Below are 27,015 nucleotides of genomic sequence, written 5' to 3' on the forward strand. Positions count from 1 at the left end.
GAGAGAGAGAGAGAGAGAGAGAGAGAGAGAGAGAGAGAGAGAGATATGAACACGAGAGATCCAGCTGATAGTGGAACCAAATGAAAGCTAACTTCCCTATGATACAGGACACACTAGTGTATGGAAGGAAAAATGGAAGCACATAACCCAAGGACTAAGGTATAAGAATTTGGGTGACAGCCTTGCAATTTTCAGCACAAGACTAAATAGTCAACTACAAGTATAAAATCAAACACAAGCATAAACATAAGCATAAATCCTAGTAAAAAGTATATAATGCATTAGATTTGGAAGGCTCAGTTTAAACTCAAAAAGTCTTTTATTTTTCTATGTGGATTTTCTAACTCTATCTTCTCAATGAGCTAAATACAATGAAATGGGGAGCACTGTACTCTCCTAGCTCGGAGATTATTGTTTTGAATACCATGGCCCACTGAAATGAAGCAATGCTCCTGCTGAGAATCACTTCTTCCTAGGATATAGTACATAGTGAAGCTGGGACCTCATTGCTCCAGAAATCTAGAACAGTCTCAAAGACCCTAGGGAGGGGAAATGGTGGGAGAGAGGGCAAACAAATGCACCAGAAAGACTAGATACTATGTTGAAAATGAACTTGTGGTAGAAGGGAATTGGACGGGTTGTGCTGAAAATGAACTTGTGTTGAAAATGAACTTGTGGTAGAAGGGAATCAGAAGGGAAAACTGGGGGAAAACAAGGGAAGAGACATACCAAAAAAAATGTACTCTCTATCTGACTTATGTAGCTGTAATCCCTCTGTATATCACCCTAATAAAACTAATGAAATAAATAAAATTAATAATGAATAACAACAACAAAAAAATAAGCTAGGCTGGGTGGTTAATTTATAAGAGAGTGGTCACATTGACCTTATATAGAGAACAGTGACGTTAACAAGTAGGCTTAGAGATGGAAAGTTGGTCTAAACAGATGTGTCGTTTAAGAAAATTAGGGAGAAGCATACATGTTTAGGTTAAAAAATTTTTTTAATATATTTTGCAACTATGATCTTTTAAAATAATGGCCTTAGGAAATCTGCTTTGGCAAGCAACCCTAGAGGCTCCTATGGAGAGGAAGTGAAAAGACTGGGCATATAAACAAGGGCTGCTGGCACGTTCAAAGCGCAGGGGATAGTTCATAGAGCAAACTGTAGTCCTAAGTAAATGGGTTTCAGGCAATTTCAGTGTTAAGATAACATCATTAAGAGTAGAACAGATTGTGCTCAAACCCTGCTGTTTATAATTAACACATTGCTTCCAAATACTCCAGGGTCCCTAGTAAATAGTCTTCTGCTCACATCCACCCAGACCAATCAGAATATTCTCATCAGATTCCATGCTGGGCCAGCACCTGTTTGGACAAATCCAAGAGAGCCAAAGAACTCCTCTCCCTGGCCAGCGAAGGAGTTGGATGAACACAGCTTGGCTTAGTCATTGTCACAATGTCCATATGGTTTTGAAGCTTGTTTTCACAAGAAATCATACAAGTATTTTATTATGTCAAAGTTCACTGTCCTATAAACAAAAAACAGATACTATGTTAGCATGTTCATCTCTGGATTGTTCAGTTTGCTTATGATTGTGAAAAACACATGCAAAATTAGTTCACAACGAATGCTAAATAATCTTATAATATTATCAAATGAACACTATTTTTAAAATGTTATTAGAATGTAAATTTTTTGTTTTGTTTTGTCAGGCATAAAGTTTACTTTTCTTTAAAAAAAGAAAAAAAAAGAGAAAAGAAAAAAGAGCCATTCAAAATTCTGCATTTCAATTACATTACAGAAGTTTAGATTTCACTTGAAAGCTATTCTCTTTTTGTCTAATAATAGGAATAAAGTAATTAGAGATGCAAAAGTATTTAAATATTCCGTGCTTCTGAACAGTGTTTCTCTTCCAAAACACCTGTTATATCTTTACATAAATGTACAGCTCATCTGTCCTCATTTGCAGTTTTATTCTTTTCAGTCTTTTAACAGCGGCTGACCTGTGTGTATTGTAACTAAATCTGTATGATCCAAAAATATGATACAACAGACGATGTAGATGTATATTTTTGTACTCTGATGGCAGGCAGAGTAAAATAGCTGAGGGAAAGAAACATGTAATTATTTTCTTTTCACCGAACTCATTCTTCACTATAAATATTCAGACTTGGAGGTTTATTATTTGAATAAATGGTCAAAATAATTAGATATAATGATCGAGCAATAAGTATAAAATTAAAGCTTTAAGTATTCAATTCTACAAAACTAATCATCCAAGTGAGAACAGCCTTTTAAAGATCTCTAATTGCATGCTCTTATTTATTAAACCATAACCAATTAATTTTTTTGTCTATCACTCTGCAGTATACATTCTATGAAAGTTTCTAAGCAAATGACTGACATACCATCCACAGATACTGCTTATAAAAACATTTAAAAATAGCTCAAGTGATGCTATAGCTATTGTGGTACCTTACAGAAGACAACAACTACATTATAACAAAGCTATCTCTACAGAATACTAAACCTTTCTAAATGACGTAAAACCACTGCCAAAACAGTCCTGTTACCATGCACAATAGTAAAAGACAGATACATAAGTTAACATTTTTACCTCATTCATAATTATGGTTACTAAATTACTATTTTTTGTTTTATTCAAGTCTTAAATCCCAAAATTTACTGATAACAAGGTATCTATAAAATAATTTTTAAAAATCATGGCATTAGTGGAAAAGATGCTTTTTCAGAGGACTCTGAAAGCAAACAGAAACAGTAGGGTAGTTTTGATTATTGAGAACAAAAAGGCAACTGGAATTTGCATACTTCCTTACAATAACTTTTGGGTCTTAAGATTACAAATATCAAATGACAAGGTAAAAGAGACTGTTGGGCTTTTTTGTTTGTTTTATTTTTGCTTTCCATTTTACCCTGAGTGAAAACAAAAAATTCAGAAGAAGCTAAGAGGAAAATAATTTAAATTCCTATATTAGAGGATTCCTAGATTATAGGGTATAATTCAATTACAGAATATTATATAGCCATATAAAATGACCAATATGATGCTAGACCTACATTATTTTTAAAAAGGTAAGTAGAATTACAATCACTAATCAACATATATACACATTCATAAGACTTTGTGCTTTGTCACTGAGAAATCCTTGAGCAAACTGAGTCAAGCAGCAAGATTTTCAGACGGTATTTACTTCCTTCTCTCACTCACCTATATGGATATGTAACTTGCTAACTGATCCTGCCATATATTCTTTCAAACAACCTGAATTTCAGAATTCGATAGAATAAACACAAGTACAAAAATGTGATTCAAAGGTTAACTTTTCAAAGGAAAAACAACACACTTTAAATCTCAAGCTACTAAGTACCTAAGATTATAGGTGCGATCTACCAGTACTCTTGCTTCAGGTGCACATTAGACTCACATAAATTTTAGGATTTCAAAGTAGATACTATCTCCCAAGGAACTCAAATCAGTTATTACCTACAGCAAGCATCTAGAAAGGAACAGGATATGGTCAGGCATGGTGGTGAATGCCTAGAATCCCAGCTACTGAGGAGGCATAGATTAGGGAAATTGTAATTTGAGGATAGCTTAGGCAAAAAAGTTAGTAAGACACATTTCAGTAAACAATCTGGGCATAATGACTCATAACTGTAATCCTAGCTACACAGGAGACATAAGTAGGAAGATACAGGTTTGAGTCTAGCTCTGGGTGAAAAACTAAGCCCTATCTGAAAAATAAAACAGAACTAGGATGTGGCAAAAGAATTTAGGTTAATACAAGTTAAGAAAAGGAGTGACACTGGTCAAGATATATTTGTTTTCATAAAGTGCTTTGTTAAAAGGCATCTTCTTTGTACAACTACTTAAAGATAATAAAAAAAGAATTTAGAATAATATAAGCAAATGGTATGACGTATTTAGGATATAATTTTATTTATATCCTTTTATTTTACTTTATCAATATTCTACACTGAACTATTTTTTTTCCTCTCACAAGTTACTATTTCATTTCTTTTTATTTCTGTGGACTTCAGGTTTTCTTAAAAGTTGGTTTCTTCTGACTACTTGCAATTGTATTAACCTGTAGCTGTAAGGTGTCTTGTACTGACTTCTTGCTGACTATGGAGGAAAGGCAATCATGAGCATGCACCTTTCATTCACATTAAGAACATTCTGAGAACAGCATTGTACAAGCTTTCCAGTCTTCTGTCTTCTCCATACTCTATTCCACATTCTCTACTTCCATTCTGTTCAAACCAACAAAGTTGTCTATATTCTCTATTTTGTCAATAAATTCTCCTTTTCTCCTGGGCCTAACTGAAACTTGGGACCCCTGGAGGATTTAGCCAGTCAACTGTGCTACCAGACATGTTCTGCCAGTTGGGGTAGATGTCCTTGTGCAAAAAAAATTCTGTGCTTCTGAGAATCAGAACATTTCACTCATCACCCCCTACCCACCTTATTACTTCTTAATCAATGAACAATGCAACATTCAGTTCTGTCTTTCTTTTACATCCTAAGACCTATATTAGCTTAGTATAACTCCACCCACATTTGTCTTCATTCTCTCCCATGAGAATGAAATGTTGGACCTTTAAAAATATCAATTCAGACATTCTACCTTCTATTCCCAATATTCCATCTAAGCTATCTGGAATACCTTAGGACAATTAATTCACAAATCATGACAGAGTATTTAAAATTGTGCCAGACACAGAACTATTAGCCCCTGACTGGCTGTACTTCCTCCCTGTCCAGTTTACTCTCCATGGTTTATCACTTCAAGTGCTCACTTGCTAGCATTCACTGAACTCATCTGGCAAAACCCCAATATTATGTGGTTTCAATTACAATTCTTTGCTGCCCTAGTATCTAGCATATGGAATGCTGCAGGAAAAGATCACAAGTCTCACAGATTGGTGCCACTGTAAATTCAAGGTCAAGAACTTCAACCCTCCCAGCATTTCCTTCCATTCCCTGGGGCGGCTATTTTAAACATCCCATATTTCCTTATACTGTGCCTGCCGCCAGGCATGATTTTACCTCCTCCTTCACTGGGAAAACAGGTACCATCAGATCAGAAGTCCCTCAACTTTTTGCCCATAAGTCTTTGTCCTCAGTTCCTCTGAAATATTTTTCTCTCTTGTTATAATGCAAGAGAAAGAAAATATGTGTTTACCCAATGCATCTCATCCAGGACTCTTTCATTTCATGTTCTAAATTCCATGCCTAGATAATAACTCTCATGTTCTATACCATTAACTCTCCTTTACATGGTTTTCCCTATCAGTTTTTGATTATGTTCAAATCTTTACATTTTGGCTTCTATTCCATCGTACCACAAAGTGTTCTGGTAACATTACAAATGACTGCTGTATCATTAAACAAGAGGACTCTGTTCAACTTCTTGGCAGCATTTGACTTCTAACCATTATTGTCTTCCCTTAGGTTTTCTTGTGTATACAACTTTATATGTAACTGCTTTGTCCACTTAAGCATATAGCATAAGTATTTTAGTTTTATCCTTTAAGACATTTTCCATCATTGCAATTTGTTTTGTTGTAAGACTAAACAATCAGCTACTGATTTCAATTTTAGACAGTGCTGTGTCTTGTCCCCCATCCTGTGCCACAGGTATATGGAAGCAGGCCTACCCATCTTGCTTATGAAAACTCTCTTGGAACTTCTTTCTACTTAATCTTGACTTGGAAACATTTAAACTGAAATCTGAAGGCTACACAGCTGTTAGCTAGATGATGGAGAGAAGTAGGAAAATGAGGCATGTGTAAAGATGGGAAGCTAGCTGGTTAACATGAAAAACTGGGAAAGGTAGAATGGTTCAAGTGCACACATGGAGAAGAAATGGTGTGTGCTAAGTGTGTTGGGGATAAGAGCAGGAGGCACATTAATTGGGACTTGTAGGTCCAAGAGTTATTGGAAGTACAAAACACATTTAAATAGGAGATTGACTTTTTTCCATATATTTTTTATTGTAATTAATAGAAGGGTTACAGTATATTCACCAGATAGAAGGTGCATTGCTTCACAAACATTGATACCCTTTCTCATGTCATGGTCCCCATTTCCCTCCCCCTTTCCCCCCAACTCATCTTGATTTTTTTTTTTTTAAGATCATTCTAGTTGAGTAGAGGCTACTAAAGAAAGTGACAACAGGGCCGGGAGTTTGGCCTAGTGGTAGAGTGCTTGCCTAGCATGCACGAAGACCTGGGTTCGATTCCTCGGTATCACATACATAGAAAAAAAGCCAGAAATGGTGCTGAGGCTCAAGTGGCAGAGCTCTAACCTTGAGAAAAAAAACCAAGGGCAGTGGCTCAGGCCCTGAGTCCCAAGTCCAGGACTGGCCAAAAAAAAGAGAAAGTGACAACAATGCAAATGACAGTAAGTGAATGAACCTGCAATATACAGGAAAACGTGTCCTATTGGCATGTGGGAGAGAAGTGACAAGATGACTCCCAAATGTCAGGTCTGTGAAACCTGGCAGAAGGCAGAAATGACCAGGAAACAGGAATACTGGAGTAAAGATGGAACTTTCCTATTTTTGTTGGTGGGTAGAAACAGAGGTGAGTTTAGTTCTGGAAACATATGGGTATAGCTAGGGAATAGCGAATATAGGTAAAAAAATATTATTTAAAAGGTCTGGCCTTTGACAGTAGGGGAGATATTAATAAGCACATGGTTCAAATCATGTATATGGCTAAGAAAAAAGAACCCAGGATCAAGCCTCAAGGAACAGCTCTACTTAAAGGTCATGTGGAAAGGATAAGCTGGCAAATAAACCTTAGCAAAAATAACCAAAGAACAAAGATGAAAATCAGAATCATGGCATCAGGGGGTCTAAGAGCAAAGACGTCTCAGAGTGGGTAAGTGCTAGGTGCCAGTGAAAGGACAGTCTGAGATCAACAGATGTTCTGAGGAGATAGATTTCTGAGCACAGGGCAAAGAATCTATCTCAGGTCAGAAGAGTTTGTCCTCTACCACGCTCCCCCCCCACTGCCCCCATACACACAGAAGAAGGAGAGAACTGGGCAAAAGTTGATGTATTCTGAATGGACGATTTCACCTCTGTCCTATGAAACACTGAAAGCTGACTGTAAGGCTTTCAGTAGCACTGGTAGAAATAGAATATCTTGTCAAAGGGCTGAAACAGAGCTTTCATTTGGATAAACATACTCTCCTCTGTAAACTTCTAATGATCTAGAATTGTTCCAATTACCTATTTTGCACCCATCATCCCGGGATTATACTTCATACAGTTAACAGGCCCTCTTTCTCCTGTCTCTTCTTCAGGTACACATTTGTCAATTCTCCTCTTAAAACTCTAAGCATAGAGCTACAGTTACATACATAAGGTACTGAGTACATTTCTTGTTGAACGTTGTTACTCTTTCCTACATTTTTCTCCCACTGTCCCTTCCCCTACTCTCCTCCTAGGTTGTAAAGTTCATTTCCAATCTATTGTCTTGTGAGTACTGCTGTTGAATTGGTTTGCCCTTAGTCCTTTGTCATGCCATTTTGTTCACTTTCCCTTCCCTAGTTCAAATAAACATGCATTAAAAAAAAAAAAACCTCAAAGCATAGCACAGAACAGATTTGATGTGCCTACAACAACATAGAACTATTACATTACTTGAACAAGACACTATATCTCTATCAGTGTTACCTAAAGTCAGGATTTTGCCCTTCATGCAGCTAAAATACCAGGACGTATGCCACATATGCCACATCTTTTGTTTGAGTACCTATGAATTTTATTTTGTAGCCAATGATCTGTTAATTCTTATCTTGTTACTATCAAACTATTACTCTGTTAAGGAATTTCAGACCTTGCTTTCTTTCATCCAAAATATTACCTCCTGCTCTTAATTTTAATTATTAGTAAATCTGATGAAATGACTCATTCTATAGGAGTTTATTCATTCTTGGCAATTAGATTGTTCTTGTTTCAAGGACTAATGATGTTATATTAGAAAGAACATTAATTTTATGCTTATACATCATCACATTAATTTAAGACTTTTTTATTAACAATTATTCTCTTACCTTGCAATAGCTCTAATGAAATCTAGTGAAACTGTGCATTTGTATTTTGGTCCATCAAGCTGATCATCATGGCCAACCAGAGTTAACAGCTGAAGGGTTACTAAAGAAGTAATCTAAAAACAAACAATATTTTTATGAGAAACTATGTTTCTCTGAACACTTTGACAGTACCTTTGATAATGATAAATCTATAAAAATATCTACAAAGAATCTAAATTCACAAAAATATCTACAAAGAATATCACTTTGAAGTTCACACATATGGATTTTTGTACATACATTTTAAACCCCTTTTTTTTAACAGTGAGGGATAGTTTACAGTAACTTAAACTGTAGCATGTTCTCATTTAAACAACATTTAAAACATATTTATGAAACAGTCTTCTATAGAAAACTATATTAATTGCTACTCATTATATTTTACTGTAAGATATTAATTTGTAAAATAGGTTAGTAATAGCCTTTTGTGAAAATCACATGTTAAACTTTAGCATAATTTTTTTTTTTTTTTGGTGGATCATAGGGCTTGAACTCAGCCTGGGCGTTGTCCCTGAGCCCTTTAGCTCAAGGCTACTGCCCTACCCTTAAGCCAAGCCCCATTTCCTGTTTTCTAGAGGTTAACTGGAGATAAGAGTCTCAGGTCCTTTTGTTCCTAGGCTGGCTTTGAACTTTGCTCCTCAGATCTCAGCCTCCTGAGTAGCTAGGATTATAGGTGTGAGCCACCCAGCCTCCTCGCTTCCTTAGCATATTTTCTTTTCTTTTTCTTGCCAGTCCTGGGGCCTCAACTCAGGACCTGAGCACTGTCCTTGGGCTTTCTCAAGGCTAGAGCTCCACTTGAGCCACAGCACCACTTCCTGCTTTTTCCAGAGGAATCAAACCTGGGTCTTCGTGCATGCTAGGCAAGCACTCTACCACTAGGTCAGACTTCTGGCCCATCATTACTTTCCTACTTCTCTGTGATTCAGATATTCTCACATAGTAAAAAAGACCCTTTACTGATATACTAAAGTACTCTTCTATAGTTTTTATAAGCCACAAAATTTAATGGAAATTTTGTGTTTCAGATACATTAAAAAGTTTTATTACTTTTATTGTCTTAGTCAGTACTAAGTAAAAACATTTGGAAACTATATAAAAGTACTGACATGTGATAAACAAAAGAAAATCCCATCTTTCTTTTCATCACACAACCCCCAAATTATCACATTTACATTTGAATTATATGTCCACAAAATTCTTGAGGATTGATTCTAGGTAACTATATACTCAAAAGCTAGTAAGGCCCAGAGTTTGGCCTAGTGGTAGAGTGCTTGCCTAGCATGCACGAACACCCAGGTTCCATTTCTTGGTACCACATACATAGACTGAAATGAAAGGAGTCTGTCTGTAGACCATGAAGACACTCAGATTCCATCTCAGTATGCATGTGTTAGCACACATAAGACAGAGAACAGACTTGTTGTTTCTACCTGGCTGTTAAGGGCTCAGGAACAAATTGGTCACTGAGGGAAAACTGATACACAAGAAACATTTCTGCTAGCTTCCTAAACGCAAAAAATGGCCTGTATATATTAGTCTCTAGTTCTAGCAAAGAATAAATTAGAATATTTGGCAATGAGTTAACATCTTAGAAAGATTTAATCTTTGAGGAAATAATAGTAGTAAAATATACTATACTTGTATATTATTTAATGGTTTTTAGCACTTTCCAATTTACAGAAGGCTTCTAATTCAGGTGAACTTTGAATTGCCCTGAAACATATTTCATGGATAAAATACTACTAACAAAAGGCCTTCACAAAGAAATGATAAATAGAAAAGAAGTTCTAGTATAGACAGGACAGAACAGATTCATACTTGTGGCTCTCCTTTGGGAACTTCAACAGTAAATCCCAGAAATTATGTAAGAGGCAAGAAGGAATGGAGTGCTAGGAAAGGTGAAAAGAGGAAATGGGCAACTTATGATCACCAGGCCTGCAAGAAGAATGTCGAAGGAGGGAGTCTTAAAACTCAACCACTACAAAGTAAGCTAGGTCCTGCACCTCTGATGTGCACCTCAAGGCTCCCCAGGCCTTAACTAAACATAAAATTGTCAAAACAAAAATGACAAGCAATTCCACATCACAATTTTCATTTACATATGAAGTAAAAATAAAAGCATTCTTGGGGCTGGGAGTTTGGCCTAATGGTAAAGTGCTTGCATAGCATACACAAACACCTGGTTCCATTCCTCAGTACCATACACAAAAAAAAGCTGGAAGTGAGGATATGGAAAGCTTTATCTTGTGTAATTGTTATTTTTAATGTACTATGTTATTTCTCATCTCTTTTGTTGCCCCTTGGTTAATCTCATATTGTTACAGTGTCTGACCTTGTTACCTGGTATATTGTATATGCGTTTATTTGTTTATTTGAAATAGGGAAAGGAAGAGGGGAAAACAAGATGAGGGGAAGGTGTGGAGGAGGGGAATGGGAACAAAAACATGAGAAGGGGTATCAATGTGTGAGAAATAATGCACCTTCTATCTGGCAAACATAAATTTAACCCCTCTATTAATTAGAATAAAAAAAAGAAAATAGCACTGCTGGTGGAAAAATAATAAAGAAAAATGAACTTTGCAGAAAAAAAAAAAACTGGAAGTGGTGCTGCAGCTCACGTGGTAGAGCTCCAGCCTTGAGAAAGTCCAAAGACAGTGCTCAGGCCCTGAGTTCAAGCCCCAGAATTGGAAAAATAAATAAGGATAAATACATAAATATAAAAGCATCCTTAAACAAGAGAAAACTAAAAAAATCAGTCATTGGCAGACATACCTTTAATAAATGGCCAAGGAAAATTTTTCAAAGAAAATAATAAAAGGAGAAAACTTGAATATCAAAAAAGAAAAGAAAAGAAACTAAGAAACTAAATCCACTATCACAATGATGTCTACTGCAGCACTATTTACCATAGCAAAGATATGGAACCAGCCCAGATACCCCTCAGTTGATGACTGAATCAACAAGATGTGGTATTTATACATAATGGAATTCTATGCTGCCATCAGAAAGAATGACATTGCCCCATCTGTAAGGAAATGGAGAAAGACTTGGAAAAAAATCATACTAAGTGAAGTAAGCCAGACTGAAAGGAACATAGGCTCAATGGTTTCCCTCATTTGGCATAATTAATATAAACCTTGGACTCTCCTAGCAGAAATTTATAATAGGGAAAAACCTAGATACATAAGGCCATATAGGATGAGGCTAAAAGGACCTCCGAGATACAGAAACAAGAGCCATATAATGTGTAATTGTTGTTCTTAGTGTACTATGTTATTTCTCATCTCTTTTGCTATCCCTTGGTTATCTCATATTGTTACAGTATCTTACCTTGTTATCTGATATATTATATATATCTTTATTTGTTTATTTGAAATAAGATTCGGAAGGGGAAAAACAAGATGAGGGGAGGGAGTGGGAGGAGGGAAACGGGGACAAAAATATGAGAAAGGGTAGCAATGTTTGTGAAGTAGTACACCTTCTATCTGGCAAATAAAATGTAACCCTTCTATTAATTACAATAAAAATATATTAAAAAAAGAAAGAATTGGCTGGGAGTTTGGCCTAGTGGTTAAAGTGCTTGCCTAGCATGCATGAAGACCCGGGTTCGATTCCTCGGTACCACATACATACATAAAAAAGCCAGAAGTGGTGCTGAGGCTTAAGTGGTAGAGCTCTAGCCTTGAGAAAGTCCAAGGACAGTGCTCAGGCCCTGAGCTCAAGCCCAGGACTGGCAAAAAAAAAAAAAAAGAAAGAATAATGAAAAGGTAAGAGTATCTCCTTATAAGTATTCTAAATTACAGTATTCTAAATTACAAGGGAAAGTGGGAGAAAAACATGAGAAGGGGTAATGATGTTCAAGAAGTAATGTACTTACTACTTGAAGAATGTAACCATAACCCCTCTGTACATTACCCTGACAATAAAATATAACTACAAAAAAAGTATAACAGCAACTTAGACTCTATGAAAAATTCGAAAGGTAGAAAAGCAAAAGGACCTGAATGGAAGTAAGATTTCTATACCAATAAATTTCACTCAAGCATTTATCACAGATAGACATGTATATCCATATTCAAAGTAAAAGTTCATAACAGCTAAAAAAAATGGAAATCAGATATTCTTACATGCAAAAGTTTGGATGAATCTCAAGAGGGAACTATGTTGAACTGCAAATGCCAAAAATGTATGCCTATAATCCAAACAACACAAGAAACATGCAGAAGGATTTGCCGTTCTAGACCAACTCAGGCAAAATTTAGCAAGACTCTACCTCAAATCAAAATACAAACAACAGAAGCAGTGGGCTGGCTCAGGTCAGAGCACTTACAAAACATATTCAAGACTCTTACTTCAATCTCTAGAGCAGGGAGCAAGGGAGGAAATGAGGGATGGAAAGAGATTGAGGGAGGCAGGCAGACAGGCAGGCTCATTCCAATATGATAAGATCCTGATTATACAAATTCTTGAACAAATATATAGAGGTAGAGATTAGTTGTTGCCAGAGATTGAGATAAGGGAAGGAGAAAAAAGTGGCATGGTTATCAATGAATATATAAGTGAAGGAATTCTTGTGATGCTCTGATTGGTCTATATATGTGATAGTGATATACATACCCCAACATGTAAAATTTCACACACCAAAGATACAGACATACAAAAATACCCTGGGTCCCTGGGGAATTGGTAGAGCATATGTTCAGCATGTGCCAAGACCCAGCATAAAAAATAAATAAATAAAATAAAAATTTTAAAGCCAAATCAAATTAAATCAAATCAAATCATACAATTGTAAAATTGTATCTTTTACAATTACTCAAATAAAAAAAAAAGCTTAATGAAAAAAGTAACACTAGTGAAGGCCTCAAAATACAGAGATTGTAGGGAAAGACCTTTATTGATCATTTTTATTTAATACTATTTAAGTATCCATGCAGCTACAAAATAAAATCTACTTGTGAGACTAAAACATTTTAGACCCATACTTACAAGAACTTTTTAATATGCCTGGCCCAAAGTGAAAAAGTGAGAGGATGTTAACTATTTCAGTACTGATTTGCCATCTGGATAAGTTCTTTAACAGAGCTTAGATTTTTTTTTTTTTTTTTACCCCCATTTAAAGGCAGAGGATTGGTAACTACTGGCTTCAGGCTGTTGAGCCATAATCAACCTCACAAAAGTTGTCACAAAACTGAAGGTGGTGCCGGGAGTTTGACCTAAAGGTAGATTGATTGCCTAGCATGCCCAAAGACAGGTTTGATTCCTTGGTACCACAAACATAGAAAAAAGCCAGAAGTGGTGCTGTTGCTCAAGTGGTAGAGCTCAAGCCTTGAAAAAGCCCAACGACAGTACTCAGGACCTAAGTGCTGATTTCAAGCCCCAGGACTGGCAAAAAACAAAGCAAAACAAAAACAAAAACTTAAAAAAAAAAAAAACTGAAGCTGGTAAAACAGTGTTTCATCTTTAATATAAAAGTATCACAAATATAATTATACTCTGTTTAGGTACTTTAAAAACCATCTAAATTTAAAAAGTATTAAAAAGTAAAATATTTCAATGTGGAAATAATCAGAAAATAAAATTCTAAGCTACCACATGGGGACTGGAAACTTTGGTGAATGTCTAATTTAATAGATGAGAAAACAGATGTCATAAAAAGATGACTGGCATTACCAGTAGTCAGTTAGTCATATGAAACAAACGAAAATGTTTTGATGTAGTGCAAAAAGCCCCAGTTTAAAAAAAAAAGACTCACATGATGCAAGTTTACTAGAAAACATTTAAAGTTGTCATAACAAATTTTAAACTGTAATTGTATTTTAAGAGTATTTAACACATTAAAATGTCTAGCTAAAAAATGCATTTTGGATGGCAACAAATATTGGAAAACAGTTTGCTAAGACTATTACTATTATGAAAACGACCTCATTAGTCTGTGTGCATTATCTTTTCTCCTATTAATAACGTAACTCAGAATTACCTTAGAATAATGCAACATTGTAATAATGTAAATTTGTATTCACTCATTCCTAGATTCAATCTAAAAGATATATTCTATAGAAAGATGAGGGGAAAAAGAATTATGAGAACAAATCAATATTAGCAACATTAGTAGTATAGGAATAAGATCGCCTTATTCTAGACTTTATGGTAAACACTGTGCTAGGCATTTTAATTTCTTAAATCCTCATAACAATCCCTGCCAAATCAGATACAATAAAAAAAAAACCCCAAAATAAAACCTTGTTTTTCAGATGAGGAAAGCTCAGGGGGGTTAGTAAATAATGAAGGTCACTGAGTTGTTAGCATTAGAGCACTGGATTTCAATACTACCGGAACCCTTAAGCTGACCAAAAAGAAAGCTGCAAGATACAAAGAACTTGGTAGGATAGATTAAGGAAAGCATCACAGAGAAGGAAAAGTAAAAAGGACAACTCTGATAGTGTTCCACACTAAAAGAGTACCTGAGCATGTTGGAAGACAGAAATCTAGGTCAGCCATTGGAGGTAACAAGAGTCTCAAGTAAAACTGGAACGAAATGGAAAAAACAGCATTTCAACAAAGCCCCATGTCTTATCTCAAGAACACAGAATAGCCTAGAGAAAGAACAGTTCTGTGAGTAAAATTAGTGGTTGAAATACTGATGCATTTGAAATAGTCAGTTGAAATACTGAAGTACAGACTTAATCTAATGTCATTTAGTTCTCCCATAAACCAGACTGTAGCTGTTTTTAAAATTTGAAATTTAAAAGATGATTTAAGACGGGGGAGATATCTACTTATAACACAAAACAAAACCAAAAAAAACTGAACCTATTAGGCAACACTGAAAATAATATTCCAAAGCAAAGTTTCTAATGTATTTGTAGACTAAAGATCATTTAAGAAAAAAACAAAATCAAAGCTACCAATCACGAAACTTCATAGTAGTTGAATGTACTAAAAGTTAGGTTAAGCATCATAATCACTTTTTTTTGGGGGGAGGGGGCGGGGGATGTCAGTCATGGAGCTTGGACTCTGGGCCTGGGTACTCTCCCTGAGCTCTTCAGCTCAAAGTTAGTGTCTACCACTTGAACCACAGCACCACTTCGAGCATCAAAATCTTTAGGAAACAAAGGTAATGAAAAAGTATTTTCTGAAACACCAGAATGGAATCATTGCAGGAAGTCAATTTAATTATCAGAGAAAGTTAAAAATATGCAGAGATGTAATTATTCCCTTTCTGGGTTTCTGTAATCTTTGAAAACATAGACATACTCTTCTGCAAATAATGTTAAGGTTGTAGCAGGATACACACTGTTTTCCACAACTTCACAACTCCTTCTCTTATTTACTTTGGTAAATCGAACTCAAATAAATTATATTTTAAATAAACTGAAAAGTATCCTAGGCAGTGGACTTTCCTTTTCAAAGTCAGGATTTATATTACATGCTAGAAAATTCAGAACAATTTTTTTGCTTCATCTTTTTTTTAAGCTATACTAAAAATTCAATTATTTTACATTAAAGTTTTCCTCAGTCAAATACTTCCACTGGTGGTGTTCTTCAAAATTGGAACTGTTTATTTTAGTCCTTAGTTTAAGAATAAGCATCTTACTATCAGAAAAAAAAACCCTGTACTTCTTTAACTTTCGTACAGTGGACCATTATGACTGTATTTGATTTTAACCTAGCTTAAAATAATGTGGCTCAAAACCAGAGTATATACTTTTTCTCTTTAGCTCCTATGTTACAACTGAGACATTCACAAAGAAAAAGATAAGTCTATTTGTATCTTTTTATGTTACTATATATTTATTTACATATAAATACTTAAAAATCTATTTATATATAATGTTTAGACTCACATCGCAAATAGGGATATGCAGTATTTGCTTATTCTTTGCTCTGTGTATTATTATGTTCTTTGTTCTCATCCATGTAGGGGATGAGCTGATTATTTATGTCTTAACAATAGGAGTTCATGTACCATAGTGAGATTTTTTTTTTCTATTTAATCTGAAAGGCAGTCACTAACAAGCTTCAGCTGGAAATGCTTGATGTAAAAACAGTGTGAACTTGCTCCTGGGTTAATAAATTGTTCTTTCTGCCAACAAAAAGAGGAAATCAATTTACAACTGTAATTAATTTTTAACATGCTTATTATTTTTATACTTTCAGTTGATACATACATCAACTGAATTACGAAATATCCTACCCTGATTACCCTGGTGAAGCGTCTAACTAAAACATTGTTTAGATAAACAATCTTAATAAATGAAATGTCAGTGGCTAAGCTTCATATAATCCAACAAATACTATATTCATGCTGATAAGATGTAATGGCTCATGACATGTTATCAACTACTTAGTGACATTTTACATATGAGAACCAGAAGTACAGCACATGGAAGAGGTAGGCAAATATTATATTTTTATTATTATCCTCTTCAAAAAATGAGAAGGGCATACTTTTTGATCTCTCAGAACAGCAAAACTTGGCATGCATTTTTATGCATAGGGGAACTAGTAACAGTGCCTCTACTCTCTGCAACCTTCCTGGCTACAAAAGCCAGGAAGACCCTAAGTAAATGTTAGAAGAATGGAAAATCATTAATTCAATGAGTGATTGTACATGAGGTACATCTTCTGAGAATCCAATATAATAGGAGACATATACAATAGCACGGTACTGACACAGTATAAATAATATGGTACTGATAAGAGTAAACATAATTATCTAACTATAGAGAAGGGAGCTAACAGAAGAAGAAAGTATTTATATTATTCACTGTAAAAGAGTTAACAATTAGTATGCTTTCAAATTAAAAACATGCCCATTGTAAAAAGTGTGTACGCTGAATGAAGACAGTAGAAGAACTGGAACAAACTAAGACCTTAGAAGAAAGGATGTGGAATGCAGACCTGGTTCTGTAACTTGTTAAAAAATATTAAAAAAATAAATTTAATTTTTATTTTTAAGGTTTATGCTGATTCTGTATAGAAAGTGATGACAGGTTTGCAGAAAAGAAGCTAAGTATAATACTCTAAAAAACAACAAAGTTATAAATTTGAGGTAGTTGCAGTAATGACAGAAAGAAAGAAATATATTCAACATTCAGGAGATAAAACAGCCTGGATTAGTTGACCTACAAAAGAGAAAGAATTCAGAAATACTTTTTCCATTTACCTAAGCTAAAAGCTAAAATTTGATTGTCTGGCTTCCTTTTTCTAGAACCTATATGTGACAGAGTAAAGGATGAATAAACAAATGATTTTTAAAATCTAAGGCTAAAACTCATAGAAAACTTTTAAGGAATTATTTGGTTTATTGTATGGAGCATGAAACAGACAGGACATTGAGGTAAAATTCAGTTTGAGGCCATTTGGATGGAAAATAAGAAAATAAAAACAGAAATACAGACTTCAAGGACCACAATAACATATACAGGATTTTATGCCCAGGTAACAGAAAAGACAGTTATAGATACACTGAGTTCCTTTTCTGAGTCTGAAGTTACCTTTGGGATTCCATAGTTACCTTCCATACTAAGAAGCTCTTTTCCACCACTCTAAATGCCTGATGGTAAATGAACAGTAAGGTTCTAAAGGTGACTCAGTCCAAAGAACCCTAATTTCTCATCTGAGAGAACAGATGAGGATATTCCAGCAGCAGTATATCATGAATGGTAGGTGCAGAACTCCTACAAATTTGCTAATATGGCCTATCTCCTCCAGATAACTTCAGTTAATGTACGCAAGCTTTCATAGAAAAATGCCTAAAGCAATCACCATTTCTTTGATCATTTTTGAAATGTAGCACATATTTTTATAATGGAGACTTTGTTAAGTCACTTATCTTCTAACCTGTTCTTACTAAAATTTATTTTCTTATTAAAACAATCTAGACATAAAACTCTAATACTGTGTGGGTTTGACTGCAGTGACTATAGTATTTGTTGTCTCTTAAATATGCATCTGCAAAGCATATAGTTACGCGAACTTTTGTGTTTTCTGGCAAAAATATGTTTAGTCAAATAAAAGTTACTGATGTTGAATATATTTCCTCCCAAAAATGTAAATAACAGAGATACACTTGACATATTTATTGTAAGCAATACTAAGCTTTGAGAAAGATGGTTGTAAAATACTGCCTACAAAAATAAGGTACCAGTGTATTATTTTATACAAAGTAGAGAGCAAATAATTTATGCAATTCCTTTATCCCTTAGGCAGTATTTTACATGTCCCCCTTAAGCAATGGTCCATTTTTCTAGGGTTCAGTAAAAATGCCTACTGTTGGACTGATACATTCACAAAGGCAAAGTAGTTACACTGAAGACAAAAAAAAAAAAAAAAAACAGAAGAACACATTGTTCTTTTATAAATGAGAATAAAAACAACATTTTGCCTTGGGCAGGTGGATAAATAAGTCTTTTTTTTTTTACTATGCTGTTAATAAGTACTATTAGTATTCATTATAACAACTGCACAGCTTGTGAAAATCATAGATCAACTCTACTCTTTTCAATTACAAAGCATCTCAAAATTGTTTAAAAAAAAAAAAATCTCCTGAAATAGGCACCTACTGCAGGGTGGTATGAAGGGAGAAGGGTAATACATCCACACCAAGGGTAGGAGGCGATTTGAGAATCTCATTTACTGCTCCAGTGGAAGCTGAGCATCCTGGCAGTGGTGCTCTTAACTGCGAAACAGCCTGCTTCTTTCAAGAAGCATCTCTACTGCCCTAATCAATAGAAACAGACATTAGGTATGGCTCCTTTATCATGTTTGGAATGGAAAGCCTCACAATTTCAAGCTGTGATTAGAAAAAAAGTACGATCTGAGGATTGTGGTTCAAAGCCAGCCCAGGCAGAAAAGTCTGTGAAACCCATATCTTTAACCACCAAAAAGTCAGAAGTGGAATAGTGGCTCATGTGGTAAAGGACCAACCAGGAACATAAAAACAGAAAGTGACCAGAACTAGCTGAAACACAAGAAAATTATGATTATTACAAAATATTCGTATTCAAGTTATTTTTGTGATTATATAGTTTATCATTATATCATCATTGCAGTTTGATATTAATGACACTGAAATGTGGATACAAGACAAAGCAATTACATAGAAATAGCTCTTCCCATTTCTAATAGCAAATATACATGAATTTTTCAAAGAATCTCTACTCTAGGTGGCAAAGATTAATGTACAGACTCAAATCACTTTATGTATCTTATAAGTAGATCTTTGGATATATTTTACGTTTACAAGATTCAAATTCATAGTTAACTATACATGTACCTACACAGCATTTGTCAATTATGATCTCTAATGGTACATGACTACCTTTGATAAATCTAAGTTTTCTGTGTGCTTAATCATTTCTTTTTATATATTTTATTATCGTTTAGTTATATAAAGGAGTTGCCATTCAATAAAGTAGCTTATAAATGCAATGCATCTTGATTAATGTCACCCTTTCAATGTTCTCTCCTATCTCTCTCCACAAACTTCTTCCTTCACTTTTCTTATTGGTAAAAAACTGAAACAATTTCCTCTATTTTTTTAAAAAAAAAACACCAACAGAATTATATTTTCCTAAGTTAGATCAATTTATATGGCTAAACGGAATTGGATCAAAAACCTACAAAGGAAATCTGAACTACTATATATACAAGAGTACAATATTTGACTATTTCTTTTCATTATTAAGTATTTAAAATAGCAATATAATTTTTGAGGGAACATCATTTGTATAGTTTGTAACAGGCCATGTATAGCACACACTTCTCTGTCTATATCTTGGTAAGTTCTAAGTATTAACTGATACTGTTTGATGTTGTAATTAAACTTAGCTGGACATTAACAACCTTAGTTATGACACAGGTATAGAATAGCTGTTGCTACAACACTAAATTCAGGGAATGTCAGAAGGAAGTATTCAAGAAACAGATTTACCACTTTGTAGAAGACATGTATCTATGTTATCAAATGCCAGGATTACTGAAGCATGAAGTCTTATTTTTATTTTTTCACTCTATTTTTCCCACATTAAGAGGGAAAAAGAGAAAAACAATAAAACATTAGAAACAATGTTTTATCACCTCTGATATGTAGGTATGTAACTTACTATTTGAGTGAAAAAAATTTAAATGACCCATGATAATGATTTTAAAAATGTTCCAAAGGGGCGGGTGCGATGGCTCATGCCTGTAATCCTGGTTACTCAGGAAGCAGAGATCTGAGGACCAAGGTTCAAAGCCAGCCCCAGCACAAAAGGACCAGAGGCTCTTATCTCTAATTAACCTCTAGCAAATAGAAGGTGACGCTTGGCTCAAGGGTAGGGGCGGTAGCTTTGAGCTGAAGAGCTCAAGGACAGTGCCCAGGCCAATTTCAAGCCCCATAACCCACAAAAAAAAAAAAGTTCCAAAGATAAAAATTGAAATGGAAATGTTTTCCAAAGTAAAAATATTTAAACTATTTTTTATAAGTTCAATAAACCTGAGCACTAATGAGATTTAAAGTCATATGTATTACTACTGTTCTCTTTTTGAGGCAAAATTCTTAAAAAGCCTACAATTCAATAAACTCAGAGTACTAAATAAAATGTGACTGATATCACAAATTTCATTACTGTTCCTAATTTGAATTTTACTATACTTTAAAGCTTAATTTAGTTAGTAGTTTATACTTTCATTATAGAATAAGTTAAATAAAATGCAATAAAAATAGGGTTTGCTTCAAGTACTCTTGAATGTGTTTATCATATGATCAATTTATTATGTTTCATGTGACGAGTTTTTAAACAATCACAAATGGTAAATCAAGCTACAAAAATGACCTATTACTATAAAATACATCCTTAAATGGTTGCATATAGATTAAATGAATAAAAAATACATTATTACATTATCAGTTCATTCAGATATAATTTACTTCCTGGGAAAGCATTTGTGTAATATAATTCCTTAACAGTTTTATTCACATTGTAATGTATAATGATATATATATATATAATATGCTATACTCTTATCATTATATAGCTTCAGATAATTTTTTTATTCAAAACTAATTAGGCAAAAAATCTTTCTCTACCCAAGAAACAAAGTTAACAAGTTAAAAGGTTTTTTTTTTTGTTTTCACTTTAAAGCTAGAGTGAAACCATAGTGCCATCTAGTGTTCATATCAAACAAGCACTTCTAATATAATGTCATATATGCGTGTGTGTGTGTGTGTGTGTGTGTGTGTGTGTGTGCTTGTATGCATATGTGTACGTACAGATGCATGTGCATCTGTACTGGACCTCAAACTCAGGCCTTCATACTGTTGCTTGGTGTTTGTGTCCAAGGCTGGCACTCTACCACTTGACCCATAGCTCTACTTCCAGCTTTTTGTTAATTAACTGGAGAAAAAAAGTCTTATGAACTCTTCTCCTTAGGCTATCTTTGAACTGTGACCCTCAAATCTTAGCCTACAGAGTTGCTAGGATTCTGTAGCAACTCCTATAGGCCAGCATAAAGATCATGTTCTTGTTATCAAAAATTAAGGAGTGTGTAGGATAAACTCAAATTGTGACTTCAATAGCAAAAAGAGTACATTTTGATAGATCCAACAAAAAGATAAAAAGAAAAAAATAGAAATAAAGACCTCAGTGAGAAAAAGCAAATACAAGATATGTGATAGAAATTATGTGCTTAGGAGCCAGGCCTGGTAGCTCAGGCCTGTAATTCTAGCTACTCAGGAGGCTGAGATCTCAGGATGAAGGTTCAAAGCCAGCCTCTGCACAAAAGGACCTGAGACTTATCTCCAATTAACTTCTAGAAAATGGGAAGTGGGGCTTGGCTCAAGGGTAGGGCGATAGCCTTGAGCTGAAGAGCTCAGGGACAGGACAGCGCCCAAGCTGACCCCAGTTCAAGCCCTATGACCCACAAAAAAAAAGAAAAGAAAAGAAAAGAAAAATTATGTACTGAGGTGTTATTCCTGTCATCTGTTATTTGATTTCTCAGTGTTTTACTAACCAAGTAAAATGAAGGCCAGTTTTTTAGAGCTACCTGTATTCAGTCTTATGTATTTTTCTACCCTCTGTATCCTAAATGGGAAAAAGCAAATTCTTAAATGATTTAATAAATGAATATAAGGAAATTTATTTAGCACAATAATTTAAATGTACAACTAATTTTAACTGCAAATAAAATTACATGCAAATAAAAACAGATAAAGAAAGATCAGCAGTTTAAAACATTTATGGAAAGAATTTATGTTCTTAGCAGATAAAATGTACTTAGGGTTCAATGCGCTTCTTAATTACATTTCTGGCACTGTGAAAACCATAAAAACTGGTGACACTTCATCATAGTCAAACCCCAGAATAGCTAAAAAAACCTTAAAAAAATCAGAAACCTCCTGAATAGTAAATTAAAAGCCACAACATAAAAACCACAATATAATAGATTATAAAAGCTGACATCCATTCTGGGAGTAAACTTATAACTAATAATTTTGACTTACATATTCCTTAGCCCCAAAACAAACCCAAAATAATTAATGCAATTTCTGATGACTTTGAATTTCTACAAATGCTAGTTTTGTTCTTGCTTTCATTTACATCATATACTAAGTATTATCTTTCTGAACCGTTTAAGACAGCTATACTTTTAATATTTTTTTTCCTTAAAAAGATCAAGCCATATAACGAATGATTGTTGTCCTTAATGTACTATGTTATCCCTCATCTCCTTTGCTGTCCCTTGGGTATCTCATATTGTTACAGTATCTCACTTTGTTATCTGATATATTGAACTTATTTGTATTTGGTTATCTGAAACTTGATAGGGAAAACCAATACGGGGAGTGGGTGGTGGGTGGGGGGAGGGTAATGGGTACCAAGACATGTGAAAGGGTATCAATGTATGTGAATCAATGCACCTTCTATCTGGCAAATATCATGTAACCCTTTTATTAATTACAATAAAAATATATTTAAAAAAAAAAGCATCAACTCAGGCAGGTGTGATAGCTCATGCCTGTAATCCTAGCCACTCAGGAGGCTGAGATCCTTTTTTTTTTTTTTTAAATACTTAACTTTTATTCTGCAGATAAGTTCCATTAGTTAAAAACAAAGACACCAGACTATAGAAGAATTTAAAATACATAAATGTATTAGCTAAATCTCTGTAGTTTATGGGTTCTTAAGTTTATATTTCTGTACTTGCATATTGATTATATTTATTATTTAGGAAAATGTTTTCTCACACGACAAAATTTCCTGTCAACTTTTAACATTATATATAGTCATAGTCTTCTACCCAATCTGTCTATATACAGATGACTTTAAAGGAAGAGACATTATTTTTCAATAGATAAGAAAACACACTGCTAAGGTATGATTTAAGTGTTTTTAAGTAACAAAATAAAAATATCAATATCAATATAATGACCCAGGAATTCCACACTTGGACATATTAGTTCTAAGTAGTTATCCAACAATCATTCGGTCCAGGAAGGTTTTCTTTGCTCACTAAGAGGAAGAAAAAGAAAAGAGCCTTCAAGCTCTTCAGCATGCATTTACTGCAAGTACCTCTCCTGGAGTGTAATTGTGCACTGATGGAGACAAATGTCCCACTTGCTGCTTGTTTCACATCTCACTTTGCATAGGGACGTAAGCAACATGGTACTGTGATTTATGAAGCTTTCAAGCAGATGTAATTGCAGTGGCAATTAATGCATGGTTCCTGCTGCTGCGTATAATAATTGAGGAGGTTGAGATCTTAGGATCAGGTTCAAAGCCAGCCCAGGCACAAAGGGCCTGAGACTTTTTTTTTTTAAATAATTTTTTATTGTGATTAATAGAAGGGTTACATTATATTCACCAGATAGAAGATGCATAACTTCACAAACATCGACATGACATGCTCCCCATTTCCCTCTCACCCTCCCCCCGCTTATCTTGATTTCCCCTCTTCCCCTTCCAATTTCAAATAACCAATTAAGCACATATAAAATATATCGGATAACAAGGCGAAAAATTATAACAATATGAGATAACCAAGGGATGGCAAAAGAGATGAGTGATAACATAGTACATTAAGGACAACAGTCACTCATTATATGACTTTTGTTTCCTTACCCTGGAGGTCCTTACATTTAGTGTCATACTGTTTGGGCCTAAGACTCTTATCTCCAGTTAACCTCTATAAAACAGGAAGTGGAGCTTGGCTCAAGGGTAGGGTGGTAGCCTTGAGCTGAAGAGCTTAGGGACAGTGCCAGGCTGAGTTCAAGCCTTATGAGCCCCCCACACACAGAAAAATCAACTCATTCTTTAAAAACATAAAACATATTTTTCTATTTATGCTTCTACTGCACCTAGTGAAACTGAAAAATTAAGTATTCTGGAGAATCAATTTTTTAAAAGAACCAACCTACATGTCAATCTATAAAGCACATATGTAACAAATAAGAACATTTAAGATTGCCTCCAATAATCTCAATTCAGTATTTAGAGCAATGTGTATATATACGTGACAGAAAGAGAGAAAGAGAGAGAGAAAGAGAGAGAGAGTTAATATGAAGGTGTCAATCTCAATTCAAGGCCTTTTGCTGCTCTACCACTTGAGTCACACTTCCACTTTCAGCTTTTTACTAGTTAAAGGGAGAAAGAGTCTCATGGACTCTCCTATTTGGACTGGTTTTAATCACAATTCTTAGATCTCAGCTTTCTGAGTAGGTAGGAATACAGGTATGAGCCACTAGAGCGCAACTGGCAAATGCATTTTTTAAAATGCTGTTTTTACTGAATTTTTTTTTTGCCAGTCCTGGGCTTAAGCTCAGGGCCTGAGTACTGTCCTTGGATTTTTCTCAAGGCTATAACTCTACCACTTGAGCCTCAGCACCACTTCTGGCTTTTTCTAAGTATGTGGTAACAAGGAATCGAACCCAGGTATTCATGCATGCTAGGCAGCACTGTACCACTCGGCCAAACTCCCAGTATTTATATATTAAAGTTCATCAATTTGATCACTGAATCACTTCTTTAATCAGCAAGAAATTTTCACAATTCCCCTTACTGAAGAAAAAAGGATCGAAAACAATTTGCTTTGTCATCAGGTTATCCTTGTAAACAATGTAGTTATTACCCTTAAAGATTCTGCAATTGGAATTTTCAATTACAGATATTTAAGTCTGTAAAATAACAGAGTATTTATTGGCACATAACCTATATTATCATATATACTTTATCTCTAGGTTTCTCACAATAAATGTTATATGAATATTTGATATATTGTTTAGGAAATAATGTCATGAAAAACAAAGCCTATACGTGTTTGGTACAAAAACAACTTTTGGGGCCGGGAGTTTGGCCTAGTGGTAGAGTGCTTGCCTACCATGCACGAGGACCCGGGTTCAATTCCTCGGTACCACATACATAGAAAAAAGGCAGAAATGAGGTTCAAGTGGTAGAGTTCTAACCTTGAGAAAGTCCAAGGATAGTGCTCAGGCCCTGAGCTCAAGCCCACGACTGGCCAAAAAAAAAAAGAAGAAAAACTTTTGGGGAGAGTATTTGTGTTTGATTGAATCCATGAATCTGGAACTCACAGATATGGAGGACCAATTACACTAGTTAAGATGGGAACATAGGTTGAACAAAAAACTGAATCTGGAACTAAATCAACAAAGTACCAAGAGGAACCAATTAAAAATTATAGATTATTGTTTTTAATGTACTATATTATTTCTCTATTGTCCTCATGGTTAATCTCATGTTGTTACTGTATCTGACTGTTACTTGGCATACTGTATATAAGTTTATTTTTTTGAAATAGGAAAGGGGGAAAACAAGATGATTGGGAGGAAGGAAACAGGGACAAAAACATGAGAAGGTATCAGTGTGTTGAAGTAATATACCTACTACCTGATTAATGTAACTATAACCACTCTATACATTAATCAGACAATAAAATTTAAAATATTTAAAAAATTATAGGTAATAACCTAATATTTTAAGCTTACCTGAGAAAATATATTTGCTGTTGGAGCAACTCTGCTGTCCACAATACTATATAATATTGCTAATAATCTGTCTAATGGAAATGACTTTGGTCCAAGGAGATGATTGCTTGTCTGTCAAAAAAAAAAAAAAGAACATGGAGCTTTATTCTTTATTCTTTCACCCAAAGCACTCACTTGCTACACCATACAATCTCAATAGCAACATATACACATATTTTCACACTAGAAATACTAACATATCTAACCTATAGTCCTTCATCTAAAACCTTACCTAATATGATCATGTTTTTTACATCTTAAATATTTCTTAGTATCTATAATCTTCTTAATCATTTACCATCTTGAAAACTGCTGTTTTGCTGTTATAATTAGATGTTAAATGACTTTTTCAAGTGATCTGTCAAGATAATACAGAACCGAAAATGAATTTTTAACACCTTCACTAGAAACTTTTTTTACTGTTTTTTTTTTTGCTTTCACATTGTGTCTTTGAGATTGTTAATCCATGAAGAGTCAAGTAACTTGAATCCATTTTTCATCTACTAGCATCCCATTTTATGCTTTATCACTATATATCTACCAAAAAAATCATCACATCAGTACTAAGGCATAGCTCAAGTAGTAAAACATTTGATTAGCAAATATGAAGCCGTGGATCCCAAATTCCAGGACTGATAATCACTATTGAAAGTAAAACTACAGGGGCTGGGAGTTTGGCCTAGTGGTAAGAGTGCTTGCCTAGCATGCATGAGGACCAGGGTTCGATTCCTCAGCACTCCACATACATAGAAAAAGCCAGAAGTGGTGCTGTGGCTCAAGTGGTAGAGCCTTGAGAAAGCCCAAGGACAACGCTCAGGCCCTGAGCTCAAGCCACAGGACTGGCAAAAAAAAAAAAAA

General features: G+C 34.6%; 1 protein-coding gene across 3 annotated transcripts in view; it reads right to left on the reverse strand.

Moving 5' to 3' along the window:
- Positions 1-260: 260 nt before the first annotated feature.
- The window catches only part of Orc5 (origin recognition complex subunit 5), a 48,445-nt gene continuing 21,690 nt past the window's right edge, over positions 261-27,015 (reverse strand). For all 3 annotated transcript variants that reach the window (XM_090332940.1, XM_090332939.1, XM_090332941.1), the window contains exons 12-14: positions 26,119-26,229; positions 8,094-8,206; positions 261-1,532 (exon numbers count right to left, since the gene is read on the reverse strand). In XM_090332940.1, coding sequence (XP_090189066.1) covers positions 1,487-1,532; positions 8,094-8,206; positions 26,119-26,229 — 270 coding nt within the window. In that variant the 3' untranslated portion in view covers positions 261-1,486. The remainder of the gene's footprint in view (positions 1,533-8,093; positions 8,207-26,118; positions 26,230-27,015) is intronic.

Source organism: Megascapheus bottae, chromosome 5 (genome assembly GCF_031878675.1).
Source record: "Megascapheus bottae isolate mThoBot1 chromosome 5, mThoBot2.hap1, whole genome shotgun sequence".
NCBI lineage: Eukaryota > Metazoa > Chordata > Mammalia > Rodentia > Geomyidae > Megascapheus > Megascapheus bottae.